Below are 20830 nucleotides of genomic sequence, written 5' to 3' on the forward strand. Positions count from 1 at the left end.
TTAATTTTGAGTAGTGGAAAAGGGGTAGGATTAAATAAGTGTATACTTCTTCCTACTCCTTTTCGAACATGTAAATTGAGTTATGTTCTCTTTTTGCTAGGGATCAATGATTTGTTTTTGTTTTATATTGTTTGTATTTACATGTTCGAAATAAAGATTTCAAATTAGGGATGTCTGATATTATCGGCCTACCGATATTATCGGCCGATATTGGCATTAAAATGTAATATCGGAAATTATCGTTTTTCAAAAAGATTTTTTTTTTCTTTTTTTTTTTTTTTACATTTCTTTAACCTTTATTTACCCAGGCAAGCAAGTAAGAACAAATTCTTATTTTATTTATTGTGAAAAGTATGCATAATGTTGTGTTTTGGGGGGGGGGGGGGGAAACCCTGCATATATCGTTATCGGTTGATATCGGTATTTAAGAGTTGGACAATATCGGTATATCGGATATCGGTAAAAAAGCCAATATCGAACATCCCTATTTCAAATCAAATCAAATGAAAGATGATGTCGTGGTAAGGCCGGCCTACCTGCCGGTGAGCAGCTCGTACACCAGGATGCCCAGGGACCAGCAGTCTGCCGAGCTGTCGTGGCCCTTGTTCAGGATGATCTCGGGGGCCACATACTCGGGGGTCCCGCAGAATGTCCACGTCTTCTTCCCCAGGCCCACCTTCTTAGCAAAACCGAAGTCCACCTACGTGGGACCGAGAGAGAGAGAGAGAGAGAGAGAGAGAGAGAGAGAGAGAGAGAGAGAGAGAGAGAGATTTGATTTTAGAAAAACATTTATTTACATATTTCTCATTACAATGTACAATGTGTATGTCAATACAATTAAAACAACGAACTACACATTATATCGGGCAACATACGTCCCCATCACACTTAAAACCACATGAGATCTCACAACAAAAAAAATGCTAAAATACACCTGTCCGTCTGCAACACAACAAAAAAACCATTGAAGCTCCACCCAAACAAGAAAATATCCATACTTCCATTCAACACATAATATGTCATGAACAACATATGAGCAACCCAAAAAGGTCCCGTCAGTCCATTTGTGTCAGTTTTTATATCCAGCTCATGAAAAAAAAGATCCCCTTCATCAGGACCTTCCGTTCCACCGACATAATCCTGCAACAGGTATTGTTCCCCGACGCTCCGCGCTTCAGTCCAATCGTCCAGACAGACCCTGTTGCGACAGGCCGTCCTCAGCCCCAATAAAGAAGCCACTTCCTCTGACCCGGCTACATTCACAACATCTTTCAGTGTCATTGTCCCAACTGCTTGCAAACACTGTCCAAGCCCAGGTCTACTCCCTTCCTGAATGTCCAGCCGGGCTCCACACATCAGAAGCTCCATTATCACGGTAACACTATATTATCCAGTTTTCTGAGCTTCTGAACAATCTTCCTCAGTCTAAAAACTTCCTGGGCAGTGTACCCCCCACTGTTCTTCGACCTCATTTGAGTCTTTGCTGAAAAAATAAACATCTCTAAATCTTCAAAAAAATCTTCCACTTTGACACTTCTCAAATTTTTTGTTGTGTGCAGGAACTTCTGTATCTGCCTGACTGCATAACATTTTTTCCGTTGTGAATCAGACACTTGAGAAGCATTTGGGAACTCATCTTCCTCAACACTTGAGATGTCATCCCCCCATTGTTTTTCAATTTCATCCTCGTCCATACTGGACTGAGAGGAACCTGAGTCGTCTATGATCAAACTTGTCACTCTTTTCTTATCCTGAGAGCCCACCCCTCCATCACTTCCCACCACGCCATCCACTGTCTGACTGTGTACATTGTCCACCACATTCAAATGTTCCCCTATTACTTCACTTGTCAAATTTTTTTGATTCCTTTTTTTACCCTGACGCGGTGTTGGGCTTGGGGGGACAAAAAAACCTCTGCTCTCCTCTGTTACCTCGCCACTTGTTGAAGGGGGGGCAGCATCTCCGATTCCCACCTCCTTACCTACACAACCACTGGTTGAGGGGGGAACAGCGTCTCCCACCCCTCCCTCCTCTGTACCTGCACCACCCGCACCACCCCCTGTTACCCCACAGTCGCCACTAGTTGAGGGGGGGGCAGCTTCCCTCACTCCTCCCTCCTCTGTACCAAGGCTCTGCGTCGTACCTGCTACACCGGTTCTGTGGCCCTGCAGCTGGATACTATCTGCTGCGCTACTGTCAGTCTGCAAAAGGACTCTATTTACATTGCTGGCGTTCTGCAGCGGGACTCTGTTGTCGTCACCGCTCTCTGCTGCGCGCTGCACCACTCCCCCCTCCTCTGTACCACTACCTGCGCTGATCTCAGCCCCGCGCTCCTCTTGGGGGGGCTGGGGCTGAGGTCGCCCTGCCCCTCTCCCCGCACAATCGCGGGAGATATGACCCAGTTCCCCGCATTTGAAACACTTCCCCGAACTACCAGAACTCACAAAAACCACATAATCAAACTCATCAACCTTTATCTTAAAAACCAACTCAAGCTCCTCTCCGCTGTTGTTTAGAATCATTAAAACCTGTCGCCTGTGTGAGACAACATGCTTTAAAAGCGGAGATTTACATCCCGACGACATTTTTCTTATAGGGGAAATTATCTTCCCATGTCGTGCTAGTTGACTTCTCAATAGTTCATCACTGATGAACGGCGGAACGTTGGAAATAAAGACATTTCTGCCTGGTGTGGAGAGCGGCTCTACAGAAAGAAAAGCCCCGTCAACACTTATCCCCGATTGAACCAGTGTGTGCACCTTGTCCAATGAGTCAAGAAAAATCACTACTCCTTGATTCATCTTCGCAGCTGATTTAATGCTTTTATGTCCAACAATACTTCCAACTGCCAAACTGCAGTCCTCTACTGATACATTAGGAACAGATATCTTAATACCATGCTTTCTACCAATTTTAGAAAAGTCCATATTGGCGTCTGACGTCATCCAGCAGCACAGCCTGGCCGATGCGGCCAAACAAACAAAACACTCCCACTTAACCCTATACACACCAAAACACACAGCAAACCAACACTACACTTATATTACAATATCCCATAAACAAATTAACAAAATAGACAGATAAAGATAGAAAAAACTCACTACACCTCCAACCTCCAACCTCTCCAATCCCTCCAATCTCATTCCCAGCATGCACCGAGAGAGAGAGAGAGAGAGAGAGAGAGAGAGAGAGAGAGAGAGAGAGAGAGAGAGAGAGAGAGAGAGAGAGAGAGAGAGAGAGAGAGAGAGAGAGACACGTGGTCTTTTTCAGACCCTGTCTTTTCAGACCCTCTCGATTGACTGATGTACCAAACAGAGGAGACTGTGCTGCATCTTTCAGACAGAGGACATTCAAAACTGTAGTGTGTTGCTGACTGCGTGTCTATGTATCCTGTGTGCTAGTATATTGTATGTGTTCATAGTACCAGCTTGGCGTATCCCCTGTGGTCCAGTATGATATTCTCTGGTTTGAGGTCTCTGTAGATGATTCCTCGACAGTGAAGGAAGGCCAGAGCCTCCACAACGCAGGCCGTGTAGAACCTAGTGGTGGCGTCGTCAAACGAGCCCCTGGAAGAAACCATCAGGCCATCAGAACACTGACCACTCCACACACAAGTACACACGAGCACGCACGCACGCACACACACACACACACACACACACACACACACACACACACACACACACACACACACACACACACACACACACACACACACACACACACACACACACACACACACACACACACACACACACACACACACACACACACACACACACACACACACAACACACATGCAGCAATTGCTTTAAACAAAATGTCACTTTAAACAAAATGGAAAGGTCACTTTAACACATTCAGGGCCATTGGGATGCGTCTAATAAATCTCTAGAGGACTGGCAAATGTAAACAGACGTGGGGCTGTTTGTAGAGCTAAATCTATACTTTATAGCAGACCTGGGCATTGTACGGCCCGCGGGCCTTGATTCTGACCGGCCCGCGAAAGATTACATGATAATAAAAAAAATAAAAATAAAATAAAAAAATATAGAATTTTTTTTTTTACTTTTTTCTTTTCATGTCAGCGTTCACACGCACAATATACGCTTACCTAGGATTTGACTTGATTCAACAACAAAGCAGTCGGGGCAAGCCAAAAACGGTCGAAAGTGTGGTTATTTGAAGTTTGGATTATTTTTTTCACAACTGAGGTAGGTAGATTACATTTTTAGAGACTAAAGTACAGAAAAAAGGTACCGTTGGGTACCGGTATCGATTCACAGGTACCGGTACCGTATCGGTTCAAATGTGAACGGTACCCATCCCTACTGAACACACAACTGCAGGGCAAGGGCATTTTTGCTCATGAAATGCATAGCCATGTGAAAGCCTTCATGACAAAGTTGCAATTAATTTCAAGGCAACTAGGCAGCAACAATCTCAAACACATGAAAACCCTGAAAGAAGTCAAACCATCAGCTGATCACCGGCACAGGTACTCATCCATGTTGGGAGCACTGCATGATGAATTTTCAAGGCGTTTTCAAGATTTCAAAAAGGTTGAGGATGAAATGCAGCTGGTTTCCTCTCCCTTTACCTGCAGTGTTGATAGTTGTTCAGCTTGAACTCATTGACCTGCAGTCTGATTCACTACTGAAAGAGCACTATAAGTCAGCATCACTGCTAGAGTTCTACTCTGCTCTCAAGGAGGAGAACTTTCCAAACATGAGGAGACATGCTCAGAAGATGTTGGTTCTCTTTGGATCCACCTACATATCGCTGCTGGTGGGACAAAACCTCATAACTCCAAAAACCCAACTTTTCAGCAGATGAAAAATAGGAACACAGATTTGAGGGTGAATAGAGTTAGGAGCAGGGCCGCCTCAGGGGGTGTGCGAGCAGTGCGGTCGCACAGGGCCTCGCGGGAAGGGGGGCCTCGCAAAAAAAAAAAAAAAAAAAAAAAAAAAAAAAAAAAAATTATTATTATTTTTTATTTATTTTTTATTTTTTTGCGAGGCCCCCCTTCCCGCGAGGCCCTTTTTCATCACAGACCTAAAATCTAGTTTTGCTTATATGCTTATATATTTCACATTAGACACGTTTGTAGAATGTGTCTGACTTGTTCCTGGGTCTGCAGTCCTGCAGACATACTCACTATTGGAGCTCAGCATCTGGGGTTCTGCAGCAAACATACTATTGGTTTCAACGAAGGGAGTGGTTTTACTTACATCATGTGTAGTAGTACGCCGGCGCCGCGTGAGTCAGCTGCGTTTGACTATTTCGCACGTGCAGCTTTTGACTATGCCAAGACGAAGAAAGAGGTCGGTCATTATCATCATTATCAGTCGGTCGGTCACCAAGGAACGTTGACGAAAGGCCTCTCGCTAGCGGGACAAATGGCCGGAGCCTTGTCATGGTATAGCCATGATGATGTCGGCTAGTAGCTAGCTTAGCTAAAGGCTAACTAGCGTTAGCTAACCTATTCAGAGGAGCGAGGCGAGGCGAGTGGATGTCTTTTCAAAAGAAGGAGAAGAGAACTTGTGAGCAGATAAATCTGTTAGGCAGCAATACGCCGAAAGGTGTCCAGTCTGCCGGAAAGTACTCGAAGAAGAAGAAGAAGAAATTACACCGTGGCGTGGGCCAAGAAAGTCTCCTTCCAACTTTACCATTGGCGCCGGCGTTGATACTGCGTTATGGTGAGTCAACCTATGATTATATACCCGCCGTGGACCTGACCTATCTCTCTTTCTCTCTCTCTGGAGCCAAACTGGTCGACTAGCTAATACTACTAGTAGCTAACGGTGTGTGCCAGGTGCCTGATTGAGCTAACTGTTAGCCAGTTAGCTGTTTAGCGTCAGCTGGGAACGTTCGTTTGATGCTATCAGTTAGCCTTGAGAATAGCAGGCCCTTTGACAGAAGATGTAGTCGGGCCTGCACCATGACAAGGCTCTGGCCATAGCTTCTTTTTGTCCCGCCAGCGAGAGGCCTTTCGTCAACGTGGAGACCTGTGTTGCGGCCTTTCGCCCTGCGTTCCTCGTGCAGGTAAGATTAATGAAAATGTCATTACCCCACTCTTCCTTCCTTCCCCTCCTGAATGTTTTGTTAATAACGATGTTTTTTTCCAGGCAAAACATATGCTACTTCACAACATTTGGAGATACGACATGTGCTGTGTGTGAATGTCTTGGTCGTTTGTGTAGCTTGGGTAGCGTTGGGCCGTTGGCCAAAGCTGTGTGTGTCACAGTACCTGGCTAGCCTATTTAGCTGATGTCGGCCATTGGCTCCTTGCTGCTTTGGTTTCTCTATAGACCCTCTTCTCTTTGGATTTAAGTGTTGATCTTTGTCCTTTTTGATCTCTCATACATGCTCTCTCTCTAACACACACACATGCTCTCTCTCTCTCTCTCTCTCTCTCTCTCTCATACATGCTCTCTCTCTAACACACATGCTCTCTCTCTCTCTCTCTCTCTTTCTAACACACACAGTCTGCCTATGGCGGCCTTTCTCGATGGCTAGGCTGTGCTCGCTGAGTCTGTATAGTCAAGGATCTTCAGTCACAGTGCTCAGGTATTCTGCCACTGTGTACTCTCTGTTTAGGGCCAAATAGCATTTCAATTTCTTTCTAATGTGTCTCTCTCTCTCTCTCTCTCTCTCTCTCTGTACACTGTATATTGACTGTAGAACGGGAGCTCTCTCTCGCTCTCTCTTTTGCTATATGTTGACTGTATCATGCCCCGCCTCGGGCAGCGCTATTATTTAAGAATATGTTGACTGTATGAAAAAAACCTTTTAACCTTTTGGGGGGGGGGGGGGGGGGCTCGCGTTAAATCTCGCACAGGGCCTCGCATTTCTCCCAGGCGGCCCTGGTTAGGAGGTTTAGACAGATGATCGGTTTAATGCTTTCCCATTGTTTAAACTTTGTAAAACCCACACACACATATGGAGGATGATCTACAGAGTTGATTTATATAAAAATAATATATATATTAAAAATGGAGTTATGAGGTTTTGTCCCGCCAGCAGCGATATGTGAACAGACATTCTCAGTCATGACGTTTACCAAGTCCAGGTACAGATCCTCTCTCACTGATGAACATCTGGCAGCTGTGCTTCGCATCTCCACCTCAGACATGCAACCTGACTTTGATGGACTTGTTAAAGCTCAACAGAGACTGGATTTCTCACACTGAATGAAAAAACTGAAACTGAAGAACACTAAAATGTGGAAATATAACAAGTGAAATGGGACACTTGATATATATATATATTTTTTTTTTTGCACAGTTCTGAAAACATTAAATGTTTAATAAAAAAGTAAATGTAAAGTAAAAAAGGCTACAAAACTGGGACACTTTTATTTACACAGTTCAGTGACATGTCTTGTTTATTTTTGCTATAAGATGATGTGATGTCTTTAGAAAGCTAAGAAAATCCTTGTTTCAATAGTATATGAAACTCAAAATGCCCTTTGTTATTAATGTTTCACATTTTGTTTATCATTTTGGAAATAAATTCTATTTGAAAGCTAACCTCACCTTTTAATTGCCAAATAATAACATACACTCTTACCAGGGGTCAAAACAATGCCATTTACTGCTTTTTATATAGAAATAAATTGTATATTATGCATAATTGAGTTTGGAATTTTGGCCCGGCCCTCCAACATATTTTCAGTTGCTCATTCGGCCCCCTGGGAAAAATAATTGCCCACCCCTGCTTTATAGTATTTCTATCTGTCCATTCTCATTGTCAATTGAGACCATAAACCGTCCCTTCAAAATGGCTTAAAGAAAAAAAAATGTCATCAATACGTTCTCATTTTATAGCGCCGTGAATATAAGCGGTATACGGGATTTGGTCTAGTATATTTCCTGGAAGGCGAGATAAAGGGCTAATAGCTACTAACGTTATATCCAATGGCATTTCTGTTATACATATGTTACAGTTAAAACTCAAACTGCATATGATCGGCACGATCCTCAAGCATGTATGCATGAAAGGGGGGGGGGGGGGGCGGGGGACGTCGTTTCTGATTATTGATTACCAATAACCGCGTTAGCCTCATTAGCCTCATTCATTGATCGGATGGATGGCTATCAAAACAAGGCCCGATCGGGATGTACTTTACGTGAAAAAGATCTTACCGTGGGCCGGTGGGATCCCCCAAAGCATTTCCCCGTTATCGATCGCCATCTGGTAGATCGATATGTCCATTGGCTGATGATAAATCCCCTTAGTGAAATCTGAGATCCAAAACGTAATCCAAGCTACAGGCTGCACATCCAGAATCGAGCTAACTGAAAACTCCATTGAAAGTAAAAAGAATATTGTCCACCGTTCAGCCACAGGGCACACTCCATTATTGCGACAGCGCCCCTAAGAGGATCTGGCCGGTAATGCACGTTGGCGAATTCAAAGAGTAGGGTACATCTGCAGTGCCGCTCGGCGACCTTGAATAGGTTATTAAAATGGAATAAAAGCAAAAAAAAATTGCCACGGATATATCCGTGCTTCTGTCCACAACGGGTGGAATCGAAACACGGAGATCTCCGTGGTCGGGCGCCATTGTGTTAAAGGAATGAGGAATATAAAGGCCCCGTTAAGGAAAGAACCGAGGTGGTTCTTGTATAGTATAGTTTAGATATAGTAAGTATAGCATAATGACAGAGTTAAAACTGTATATTGTATAGTAGTAGTAGTCGGGGCGACAGTGGCTCAGGAGGTAGAGCAGTCGTCTGGCAATCCGGAGGTTCCCGGTTCGATTCCCGCTCCTCCTGGGCAGCGTGTCGATGTGTCCTTGAGCAAGACACTTAACCCTAATTGCGATGAGCAGGTTGGCACCTTGCATGGTTGCCTCCGCCGTCGGTGTGTGAATGGGTAATATGTAAGTAACAAATTGTAAAGCGCTTTGGATAAAAGCGCTATATAAAAAAGCAGCCATTTACCATTTAGTAGTGTACATAGGACCCAGTGCCTTCTCAGGAATTTTATCATGCACATCTTATGTCTTCTTATTACCTGTTTTTTATGTCTATTTTATTATTGGTATGATTGCAAAATCGATGCGGGCACGACCACCCACATTTCACTGTATGCCCTGGTATGTATGTGACAAATAAACCTCTTGAATCTTGAATCTTGAAAAAAGAAACGGACGTCAAAGTCTGTTCGATGGGTTTCACGGATCATTCAAGAGGTTTCAGTTTGGTGCATTTACATTAATATTCTGGACACTAGAATTATACTAGAATATATATCCCAGTTAAAGTTATAATCTGGCTGATTTGGAAACAATGTGGCCGCTTTAACAGAAGCGTTAAAGTGACTTCATTCGCATTGGTGTTAGCATCAGCTATGTAGCTTAAATAGCATACGTTACTTATTACTTCAAGAGAAATTTTGCCATATCTGCATCATGGTGATGTTGTTACTGTATGGTGATGTTGTTACTCTATGGTGATGTTGTTACTCTGATGTTGTTACTCTATGGTATTGTTGTTACTCTGATGTTGTTACCAGGGTGCGATCCACGAGGGGAGCTCGGTCCGCTATAGCTCCCCTAGATCAGACATCAGCTCCCCTGCAAACTTGATTTGCGAAAATAAATGCTACTTTTGCCATGCATTTCTAATTTTTCTGTAATTTTCTGTATCATCATCGTGTATAATAATAAACGTATGCTATTTTGGATGTATGATTAATGATTTGCGCACTAATTCACACGTAATATGGCAACATGCATGCTATTCTTGCAATTACCATTCGGAGCGTGGCGGCGCTGCAGCCTGCACGGCACACATCAAACTTGACCCACTTTGTATGTAACCTGTGCTGTGGCTGTTACTTGTTGACACAGACAGTGATCGTTTTGACAGCCAGTAAAATGTCTAAACGAAAACAAGTAAGCCTAACCAATTTTGGTTTCACGAAGACAGTGAAGCTGACAGAGCAGCAGGAGGCGGTAATCGGATCATCTACAGGCGCAATTACACCTGCGGCTGGTGCTACTCCGGTGGCCGTGGGGACTATTATTAGTATTACAACGATCGGAATTTTTTTATCATGGAATGTGCTGTGGAAGCCCAGCCCAGACCGTCCAGACGGCCGGACGGTAAGTGAGTTGTCTACTCTAACTCTACTCTACCTACTACAGGCTACAGACTAGTAACGTCTGCGATTACACAGTCCGACTCCTGAGCACTCCTCGCTGAGAGGCGCGCCGCGCACCCCCCCCCCCCCCCCCCGACGCGGCTCACCCAAAGATCATGCTATGGATCGCACACTGGTTGTTACTCTATGGTGTTGTTGTTACTCTGATGTTGTTACTCTATGGTGTTGTTGTTACTCTGATGTTGTTACTCTATGGTGTTGTTGTTACTCTGATGTTGTTACATAGATGGTGTTGTTGTTACTCTGATGTTGTTACTCTGATGTTGTTACTCTATGGTGATGTTGTTACTCTGATGTTGTTACTCTATGGTGATGTTGTTACTCTGATGTTGTTACTCTATGGTGTTGTTGTTACTCTGATGTTGTTACTCTATGGTGATGTTGTTACTCTATGGCAGGGGTGGCCAACCAGTCAGAGACTAAGAGCCACAAAAATTACTGTGGTACCACAAAGAGCCACACCATATAGGCCTACCAGCATTTCTCAACCTTTTTTTTCAGTCACGGCACCCTTCATGTGTTTATAGGTCTCACCCTCTAGCCTCTGAAGTTGCTAATGTCTTTTTTATTTGGGCCTCACAGGGTTAAAAGTACCCTGTGAGACCCACGGTTGCAAAATTACAAAATCACTTTTAGCCATTTAAAAAAAGAATGTTTATTTAAAAAATGTTAAGCACATGTATAGTCAAGTGGTCCTGTTGTTCAGCCTCACAATGCAATTTGATAGTAAATGTGTTTATATGTCCCACCCTCTGGCCTCTGAAGTTGCTAATGTCTTTTTAATTTGGGCCTCCCAGGGTTAACCTCTTAAGCCAGAGATATACAGTAAAAGTGTATATTTTCAGCATTACGTTTGTTTACCAATTATTTTAACTGTTATCAGTGGAATATTAAGATTATAGAAATCTCAGGGCATTGAGTCGGAAACCGGCGCATATTGACAGGAGGAAGTGGCACAGCCAAAAGTGAGTGTAGTCTTTTGAAGGAAGAGACTCAGGGCTTTCGAATTTAGAAAAACTACCCTACCCAGCTCACACCAGCCCCTGTCAATCATCTGACTTCTGGATTTACTTTTTTATTTCTCTTATTTTTTGGGATTATCTCCCACAAACCTGAACGTTATTGCCATAAAACAGAACACAGTTAGTTTCTCTACCTTTCTGTGAACGTCTTGCAAAAAACGGTGTTGCAATACGATGAAAAAGTGGTGGAGAAATTTACATTATAAAAAAGATGGCAGAATTCAGTACTGTATCTACAAAACCTTCTGTTTAGTCATCTTCCCTTTATTCATTTGCTTAAATTTTTCAGGTCTGGTCAATTTTAGCATGGTGTTATTCACAGTCAAAGATGCTGCTGTCGGGACAAAACCTCATAACTCCAAAAACCCAACTTTTCAGCAGATGAAAAAAACTAACACAGATTTGAGGGTGAATAGAGTTAGGAGGTTTAGACAGATGATCGGTTTAATGCTTTTCCATTGTTTAAACTTTGTAAAACCCACACACACATATGGAGGATGATCTACGGAGTTGATTTATATAATAATTAAAAAAAATCGAAAAATGGAGTTATGAGGTTTTGTCCCGACAGCAGCGATATATATATTTTTTTAAATGGAATTGATATTCTCCTTTGGTTCATTACAATTTACTCAAGCCTAGTAACAGACACACTATTTCTGACACTGATCCATATATGTCCCTAGATTCAGATACCAAGAACATGCAAATGGACCATTAAAAAAAAATATATATATATATATTCTACGTCCTTATGGAATGAGTGACATAAAAAAAATGAAAAAGAAATAGTTAAAAAGAAGAGCCGCACATTGACGGGCAAAGAGCCGCATGCGGCTCGCGAGCCGCGGGTTGGCCACCCCTGCTCTATGGTGATGTTGTTACTCTGATGTTGTTACTCTATGGTGATGTTGTTACTCTGATGTTGTTACTCTATGGTGATGTTGTTACTCTGATGTTGTTACTCTGATGTTGTTACTCTAATGTTGTTACTCTGATGTTGTTACTCTATGGTTGTTACTCTGATGTTGTTACTCTGATGTTGTTACTCTATGGTTGTTACTCTGATGTTGTTACTCTGATGTTGTTACTCTATGGTTGTTACTCTGATGTTGTTACTCTGATGTTGTTACTCTGATGTTGTTACTCTGATGTTGTTGTTACTCTGATGGTGTTGTTGTTACTCTGATGTTGTTACTCTATGGTATTGTTGTTACTCTGATGTTGTTACTCTGATGTTGTTACTCTGATGTTGTTACTCTGCTGTTGTTACTCGATGGTGTTGTTACTCTGATGTTGTTACTCTGTTGTTGTTACTCTGATGTTGTTACTCTGATGTTGTTACTCTGATGTTGTTACTCTGATGTTGTTACTATTTATATTTGAATCAACATTTGGGAACATGAGCTTCTCTCCCAAAGCCAGACACCAGAGGAGTAAGACTCAAACTTGTGATGTCATCAGGTATAAAGTCTGGAACTTGTGGTGTCATCAGGTATAAAGTCTGGAACTTATGATGTCATCAGGTATAAAGTCTGGAACTTGTGATGTCATCGGTTATAAAGTCTGGAACTTGTGATCAGTGGCGTCGTTAGCCCTGGGGGATGTTTTTCTCCTAGCCCCGGATCTAAAAAAAAAAAAAAAAAAAAAATTGTTTACATTTTTTTTTTTTTTTTTTTTTTTTACTTTTTTTTTTTTTTTTTTGTCAGCATCCCCATTGTCTGTGCTGAATGTTTGTTAGTGTTTGGTATTTTTTGTTGGTTTTTAGTACTTTTAAACATTTTTAGTAAGTAGTTTTCATTTGATCCTATAATTCTTTCATTCACCGATTTGTGGACTTTTTTTTTAGTGTCCTGAAAGGCGCCTTATAAATCAAATGCATTATTATTATTATTATCATCCAGGAGGGAAAAGACACTTTGGATAGTAGGGACTGCATCTCTGCCTGTCCTGACCAGGAAACACTTTGCAACTGTGATCTCCTCTGGCAATAGTTGGATATTGTAATGTGTGGCGAGGGGTTGCAGCAATTCCACTGAGAGAAACTGGTCTGAGGCTGGATAACATGCCTGTATGCCTCTCATAAATTGTTATCCAACTCATGAGAACCTGCTCTCAAGCTCTTGCAGCATTCTGTCGACGACTGGATAGAACAGTCTCTGTCTCAGCTGATCTCCTGAGCTGAGGTCTGAGCTTGTGCCACAAGATGACTCAACTACATACTCGTCCATCCTTTTCTGCTTCCTCCTTTGGCTGGTAGTATGTTCCTCAATCCAAAGGCCATTACATATGGCCTTTGTCCTGTCATACATGTCCACTGCCATCTCTGATGTGCGATAACCTTTGAGTGTGTCCTGCACTGTGCTTTTAAATAGTACAGATATTGAAGATGTGCACTTTAACGCAGCAGCACCTGGAGCCATCCATACCCATGTCCAGTGTCCTATAATAAGCTTTAATCGAACCTCGGATAGTCCGGTTGGTTTGGGGTGGTGTGAAAGCTCATTCACTCTTGCAAGTGAACCCTGCTGCGGTTCATTTGTGATGTGAATGCAAAGCGGACCAAAGGCAGGAAAAGACCCAAAAAGCGAATATTTATTTAATGAGAAGACTGAAACATATGTATATAATGAAACACACAATAGTTTTTTTTCGATTGCCTAAGCATGATTTTGAAAACGGGGCCCGGTGTTTCAAAACACACAATTAGCACAACCACACACACAATTATCAGAACACCTCAGATCCTTTGCTAAATTAAACACTTGTCAAAACCATACACTAATTTTGTTACCATATGAAACACACGTTACATAATGACTTAATTCTGTTTGAACCAGTTACACACACTGCTGTGCTTAACCTAAAACACATTTAGCAATTCTACTTATCAGTGATTAGAGTACTGTAAGTGAAGTACGCAGATAATGTGCAAATATACAATAAATTCACCAAACACTACACAAGACCAATGCTGTAGACTGATGAAAATATAATTTATTTATCTACATATACCCAAATCAATGATGCAGACTGATGAAAAAAATAACATTTTCTCTCCATATAACCAAATCAGTCAACATTTCAACATGGAGAATCACAACAATACATGTCCCAGTTTTCATGCTACTATGTGCATAACACTGTAAGCTCAGCAAATATCAGACAAACATAAAATACTGTATCCAGTACAGGTTAAAATTACAGTAACACAATTTTTTTTTGAAAAAATGTAAACAGAAAATACTAGACATTATCTCTTTGCCTAGCTGGACCTGGCAAGATAATTTTTTGTTGTGATTCTCCATGTTGACTGATTTGGGAAAATGGGAGAAAATGTATATTTTCATCAGTCTGCATCATTGGTTGTCTTGTGTAGTGTTTGGTGAATGTATTGTATATTTTCATGTTCTCTGTGTACAGTACTTCACTCTCCTTCCATTTTGGTTGAAGACAGGTGAACTCACCTGCTGCATTTTTATAGTGCTTAAACCTGATTGTGTATCTACAATTAACTGTGTTTTTATTTTGTTATTGGTGTATATGTGTATGTATGTACAGTATATGTATATATATTATATGTATATATATATGTGTATATATGTATATTTGTACTCCTGTTGGGGCTTCTTGGACCAGATCAATGTTTTATCTGGCTAAATAAATAAATAAATAAGAAACTGATGATTTGGTCCTGTTAACTTTGAATTTTCTAGGGACTGCCCATATCCCTCTCATGGACCTGGACCTCACTTTGAGAACCTCTAATGATTCTAGTTATTCAGTATTCATCTCTAATTAATCTAAAATTGCATATTTCTGTGCTTAAAAAAAAAAAAAAAAAAAAAAAAAGGGGGGGGGGGTTACCCCCCCCTCCACCCCCCTGGGCTGAAGCCCCCAATGTTTTCTAACCCTAAAAACGCCCCTGCTTGTGATGCCATCGGGTATAAAGTCTGGAACTTGTGATGTCATCAGGTATAAAGTCTGGAACTTGTGATGTCATCAGGTATAAAGTCTGGAACTTGTGATGTCATCAGGTATAAAGTCTGGAACGTGTGATGTCATCAGGTATAAAGTCTGGAACTTGTGATGCCATCGGTTATAAAGTCTGGAACTTGTGATGTCATCAGGTATAAAGTCTGGAACTTGTGATGTCATCAGGTATAAAGTCTGGAACGTGTGATGTCATCAGGTATAAAGTCTGGAACTTGTGATGCCATCAGGTATAAAGTCTGGAACTTGTGGTGTCATCAGGTATAAAGTCTGGAACTTGTGGTGTCATCCCTACACTGGCTTCCTATTCAAGCCCGATCTGACTTTAAAGTGCTACTCCTCACCTACAAAATTTTAAATGGGCTTGCACCGCTCTATCTATCCGATCTCATCTCCCGATACTCGCCCGCTCGTGCTCTGCGCTCACAAAATGCGGGGCTTCTATCGATTCCTAGGGTTAAAAAGAAATCCGCTGGCCACATAGCCTTTGTCTACCGCGCTCCCTACCTGTGGAACAAATTACCTGCCGTCATCAGGGGCGCCTGCTCTGTCGAAGCTTTTAAATCCCTGCTTAAGACCCATCTTTTCTCTCTCTCCTTCAACCTACCCTGATCTCACCTGGTCGGGGACTGACCTTTAGATTAATCTGTCTAGTTTAGTTAGGATGTCTATTTTCCCCCATGTCTGCTTTTTTGCAGCACCACAAACATGGGAACTCTCTAACTCCCCCCCCCCTCCCTCCCCCATCTCTCGGAGTGCCTGTCTCCTAGTGCTGACTAAGGTGATGGATGCCTCGGGGTCTTGGCCAAGATTGCAGTGACTGCTCTACATGCACCACTGAGGCCATGGATCAGCTACTTACCGTTGTCTGTCCGTGGTCTTGTCAACTGGCCTGTCAACGCGGTTTCATTGCTGGTTTAAGTACTTCTATTCTATTCACATAATATGCTTACTTCATATATCTACTCTATTCACATATATGCTTACCACTTGTATCTATTGCTATGTCCGCCCACTACAATGACGCGAGCTGTCTAACGCCTGTCCTGTCTCCCTGTCTCCCTGTGAGTTTCTGTCCTGGAGTGCTGACCGGAGTGTCGGACGTCCGGTGATGAAGGCTGGGAGGATGCAAGACCCTCTCTGCGTGCCCTCCTGTCTCCCTGTCTCCGGCGGCCTCGTAGTGGTGACCGGAGTGCTGGACGTCCTGCGATGATGTCGGGGAGGTTGCGACCCTCTCTGCGCCGCCCCCTATCTCCCTGTCTCCGTCTGTCTCGGAGCAATGACCGGAGTGTTGAATGTCCTGTGATTAAGATGGGGAGGACGCGACCCTCTTTGCGTCGCCCCTGTGCCTCAAATAGATTCGCTATCAGCTCTATCTTTAATGTTTCAAAATGTTCAGTTGCTATCAGCTCTATCTTTAATCTTTCAAAATGTTCAGTTGCTATTGCATGCACTCATCTGTGTTTCACTACACACTTGAGTGCATGCTTACCAACTGTTAGTCTGCAACACTACTAGACATCTAAGAATGGAGATCCCCCCTTGAATGGCCCTTCTAAGGTTTCTCTCCTCCACACTGCCTGTGGAGCATTTTTTCCCTATTGTTAGGTTTTAGTGAGTTTTTCCTTACCTTCACGTGGGGTATGTCTGGGAGTGCTTGCATTCTTTCATTTATTTGCATTTATTTTAAATTTGTTGGACCTTATGGTGTTCTTGTTCTGTTCTGTTTCTTCTTGACTTGTTTAAAGAAGACTTGTACGGCCCATGGGGACATTAACGTGTGTTGTCGGGCCTTACAAATAAATTTGATTTGATTTGATCAGGTATAAAGTCTGGAACTTGTGGTGTCATCAGGTATAAAGTCTGGAACTTGTGGTGTCATCAGGTATAAAGTCTGGAACTTCTTCTTCTTTATTTTTTCCGGCAGTGTAAACGCAACATGGCGTATTACTGCCCTCCTCAGTTCTATACTACGCCCACAATTGAGAAAAACTTAAATACGCATAGGCCTACACAAAAGAAATTCACAATAATAATAATAAATAAAATAACATTATATCCTCTGGTACAACTCTGCCTCGTGCAGAAATGTCAGCACTGCCTCTGTGATAAAAGTCTGGAACTTGTGATGTCATCGGTTATAAAGTCTGGAACTTGTGATGTCATCAGGTATAAAGTCTGGAACTTGTGATGCCATCAGGTATAAAGTCTGGAGCTGCATAGACAAATGATGTGAGACTGATTTCTGATTGTGTGCACCCACAGAACATTTGTTTGCTTTTTTAACACCCAGATGGGCTTCTATAGTTGTGTTCTCAGATCTGAAACAGGAAATGTACTTTGTATAAATTCCCCTGGCTGCGCTCAGTGTCGTCATTATTACCATCTTTCCCAATTCATTGTCTATGGAGCAGCTTCAGACTTTATACTTGATGACGTCACAATTTTGAGTTTTAGCTGCTCTGGATTTTGGATTTGACATAGAGTTGTGTATGTTCCCTAATATTCTTGCACTGTCTTACTTAGACTATAGGAAGCACATGTATGGGACATGGTGTTTACATGTGCCAACTCCTTAATACCCAATGACAACCCACACACACAACCACACACACAACCACACATACACACACAACCACACACACCTGTCTCTCAGCAGCGACCACAGCTCTCCTCCTAGACAGACCTCTAGCAGCATGTAGAGATACTTGGCGTCTCTGAAAGTCTGATAGAGCCTGGAGAGAAGAGGACAGATTGTATTTGAAGCGCTACACTTTGCTAACTTCATATCACAGCCGGGCAAATTAACATAGAGTGGAATAAATTAGGGCTGACCCCTATTAGTTGAATGGTCGACTAATCGGTCGAAAGGAGCCGTAGTCGACTGCCAACCTCTTAGTCAAATAGTTTCAAGTTTCTTTAATAGTTGTCATACAGAAGTACAGAATACTTTCATACAAAATGCTTCTTACTGTTACGCTCCAGAGACTGTGCTAGACAAGATAGTATCAAATAACATAGTGCATGTAATTTAGAAGAAGAAAATGAGGTCACAGTGTTCGGTATAGACATATGTACAATGTTCTGAGTTACCATATAATAATATACAATACTATGCAGTGTACTAATGTACAGTACTATATAGTGCAAAGCAGAAATGGGATGAGGTACAATTTAGGTACAATTTACAGTAAGGTGTACGAGTTGTAGTGCAATCCTTCATCAATAAATATAAAGTGTGGGGAGTGGGTGCTACAGTGTGTTTGTTTAAAGTGGGTGTGTGCTATAAAGTGTGTGGAGTGGATGCTACAGTGTGTTTGTTTAAAGTGAGTGTGTGCGTGTGGATGTGTGTGCTATGTGCGTTTGGTGGTTGTTGTTGTGTAGTGTTCATTGTTCGTTTAGCAGCCTGATGGCCTGGGGATAGAAGCTTCTTCTGAGTCTTTCTGTGCTCGCCTTGAGACTCCGGTATCGCTTGCCTGACCGCAGCAGTTCAAAGAGGCAGTTGTTCGGGTGACTGGAGTCTTTAATGATTCTCTTAGCCTTGCCCTTGCAACGCTTGTTGTAAATGTTCTGGAGGGTGGGGAGCCCCCCTCCAATTGTGCGTTCGGCTGAATACAATACAAAAAGAAATATATATATATATATATATATATATTATAATTTGTTTTATCATTCTTTCCAAAAGAAAAGAGGCCTAGAAGTGTGGCTAACGCTAATGGCATGCATACCAGAGGCTAACTGCCTAAGAAAACAGGCACAGAGACGGCGACCATTTTGAAAATTTTGAACCATGGGAATTGTAGTTTTTTTGTGGCCATTTTGTCGAGGGCATGCATAGCTGTGGATCAGCGTTGGAATTTTTTCGAACTACATTTCCCTTCAAGTTCTATGGGGGTTCAAAGTTCAGAGTTGAATTATGAATATGTCAATAACTGGTATTATTCGCGATAATAAGCCACAAAAGGTAACGTTTTTGACAAATATTGAAACGCAGTTAGTTTCTCCTCCCTATTGTTAGCATGTAGGAACAATTAGATCTGAAATTTGTTTCAAAACGGTTGCACTGTGGGGGAAATAAAAAAGTACAGTCGATTACAGTAGATATCAGTATCTGTTATTATGCACGCCTGGTGATACTAAATCCAAATTGAACTCGGGCATTTGAAAGATACTATATGTATATATAAATGTGCGAATTGGCTATAATAAGGTAATGTATAAGCATATATTCTATAATAATATTTCAAATTGCATTGGTCCGGATGGGAGAATTCAGTACTGTATCTACAGAACCTTCGGTTTTATCATCTTCCCTTTATTAATTTCCTTCGATTTCTTGTACACATGATATCAAGAGGGTACTGAACGAGGTCCGTGGCAGTTTTTTAAGTTTGGTCATTATTATCATGGTGTTATTCACTGTCAAAGATGCAAAGAAAAATCTTAATTCATATTGTCCTTTGTTTCATCACAATTTACTCATAGCATATTACCAGACACAATATTTATAACACTGGGAATACATTCCCTGAGTTCCATAGATGTTCCTAGATACCAAGAACATGCAAATGGTCCTTGTAGAACTGGAGCAATCTTCCCTTTTACTTGGGTATGTACTTATAGGCAAATTTTCGAAAAATTTGGCTGGGGTGGAACAGGTTAAGACCCCCCCAGGCGGCGTGTTGCTTTTTAACAGCGGAGGAGTGCAAGAATGTGACAATGTGACGCGGCAGCGCGAGAGAGCGGCAGTGCGGAAATAGGCTGTCTATTGCCATTCTCTAAGACAAACGCTAACCTTAACCAGCTCCTTAACAGCGCCTAAACTTAACCGCTCTAACCTTAACCAACTCCGAAACAATGCCTAACCTTAACCTTAACCTTAACCATGCCCACCCTTAACCGGCGAAAGAATACACGTTAAAAAAAAATAAAAAAAAATTGATGGGATTCGAACTTGTCACCAACGGACCGCAGGACCGCAAGACCACAGTGCTGCCAGGTGAGCTAAGCTTCGAATGAAAATCATGGCGGATTATGGCTACATAATGCCGCAAGCTCTGCCGCTCCGTTCCGCGGCTGCCGCGCCTGCCGCGGGGCGTGTCGCAGCCAATCAGGGAAAACGTGGAAGCACTCGGCAGCACTCCTCCGCTGTTCTGTATCGTTAGTGGCTTAGCTTGGCTTCGCCTTTTGCCTTCTGCACTATCTCGCGTACGTGCACGCGTACTGAATAAACCACAAATGTACCTCTAATACCAGTATTAGTCTGACCACACCCCTCATCAGCTTACCTTCATAAGCAGGTGTGTGGTCACCTGCTCTCCTCCTTCTCGCTTTCACCACAAGGAAGAGGTGCCTCGGTAGATCCCCACACTTGACACCATGATGGAAGAAATTGGATTAGGAACAGCTTGGGAAACAAGGATACGTTGACATCATATCTTTATTTTCTCTCTCACTATTTTCGAGAAAATACGGCGATATTGTCTTCGTACTGGAGTGTCTAGAAGATGATGATCATTCTACAAACCCTCCACCGGTTTTCGTATTGGGAGCACGCCGCTGCATGCTTCTCAACTGCAGTTCCTTGCTGTGTTTGTTGGGGTGAAACCTGTCAGGCCACAGCTGAACTGTCGGACATGCCG

The 20830-nt window shown here is 42.4% G+C and overlaps 1 protein-coding gene across 1 annotated transcript in view; it reads right to left on the reverse strand.

Moving 5' to 3' along the window:
- Positions 1-532: 532 nt before the first annotated feature.
- Positions 533-20830, reverse strand: part of LOC311248108 (cGMP-dependent protein kinase 1-like) — a gene marked incomplete at both ends in the record, with an annotated part of 81384 nt that continues 61086 nt past the window's right edge. Inside the window, 3 exons of the mRNA XM_084339058.1 lie at positions 533-700; positions 3425-3566; positions 17834-17923. Coding sequence (XP_084195184.1) covers positions 533-700; positions 3425-3566; positions 17834-17923 — 400 coding nt within the window. The remainder of the gene's footprint in view (positions 701-3424; positions 3567-17833; positions 17924-20830) is intronic.

The sequence above is a fragment of the Notolepis coatsorum genome (assembly GCF_963971535.1).
Source record: "Notolepis coatsorum genome assembly, contig: SCAFFOLD_241, whole genome shotgun sequence".
NCBI lineage: Eukaryota > Metazoa > Chordata > Actinopteri > Aulopiformes > Paralepididae > Notolepis > Notolepis coatsorum.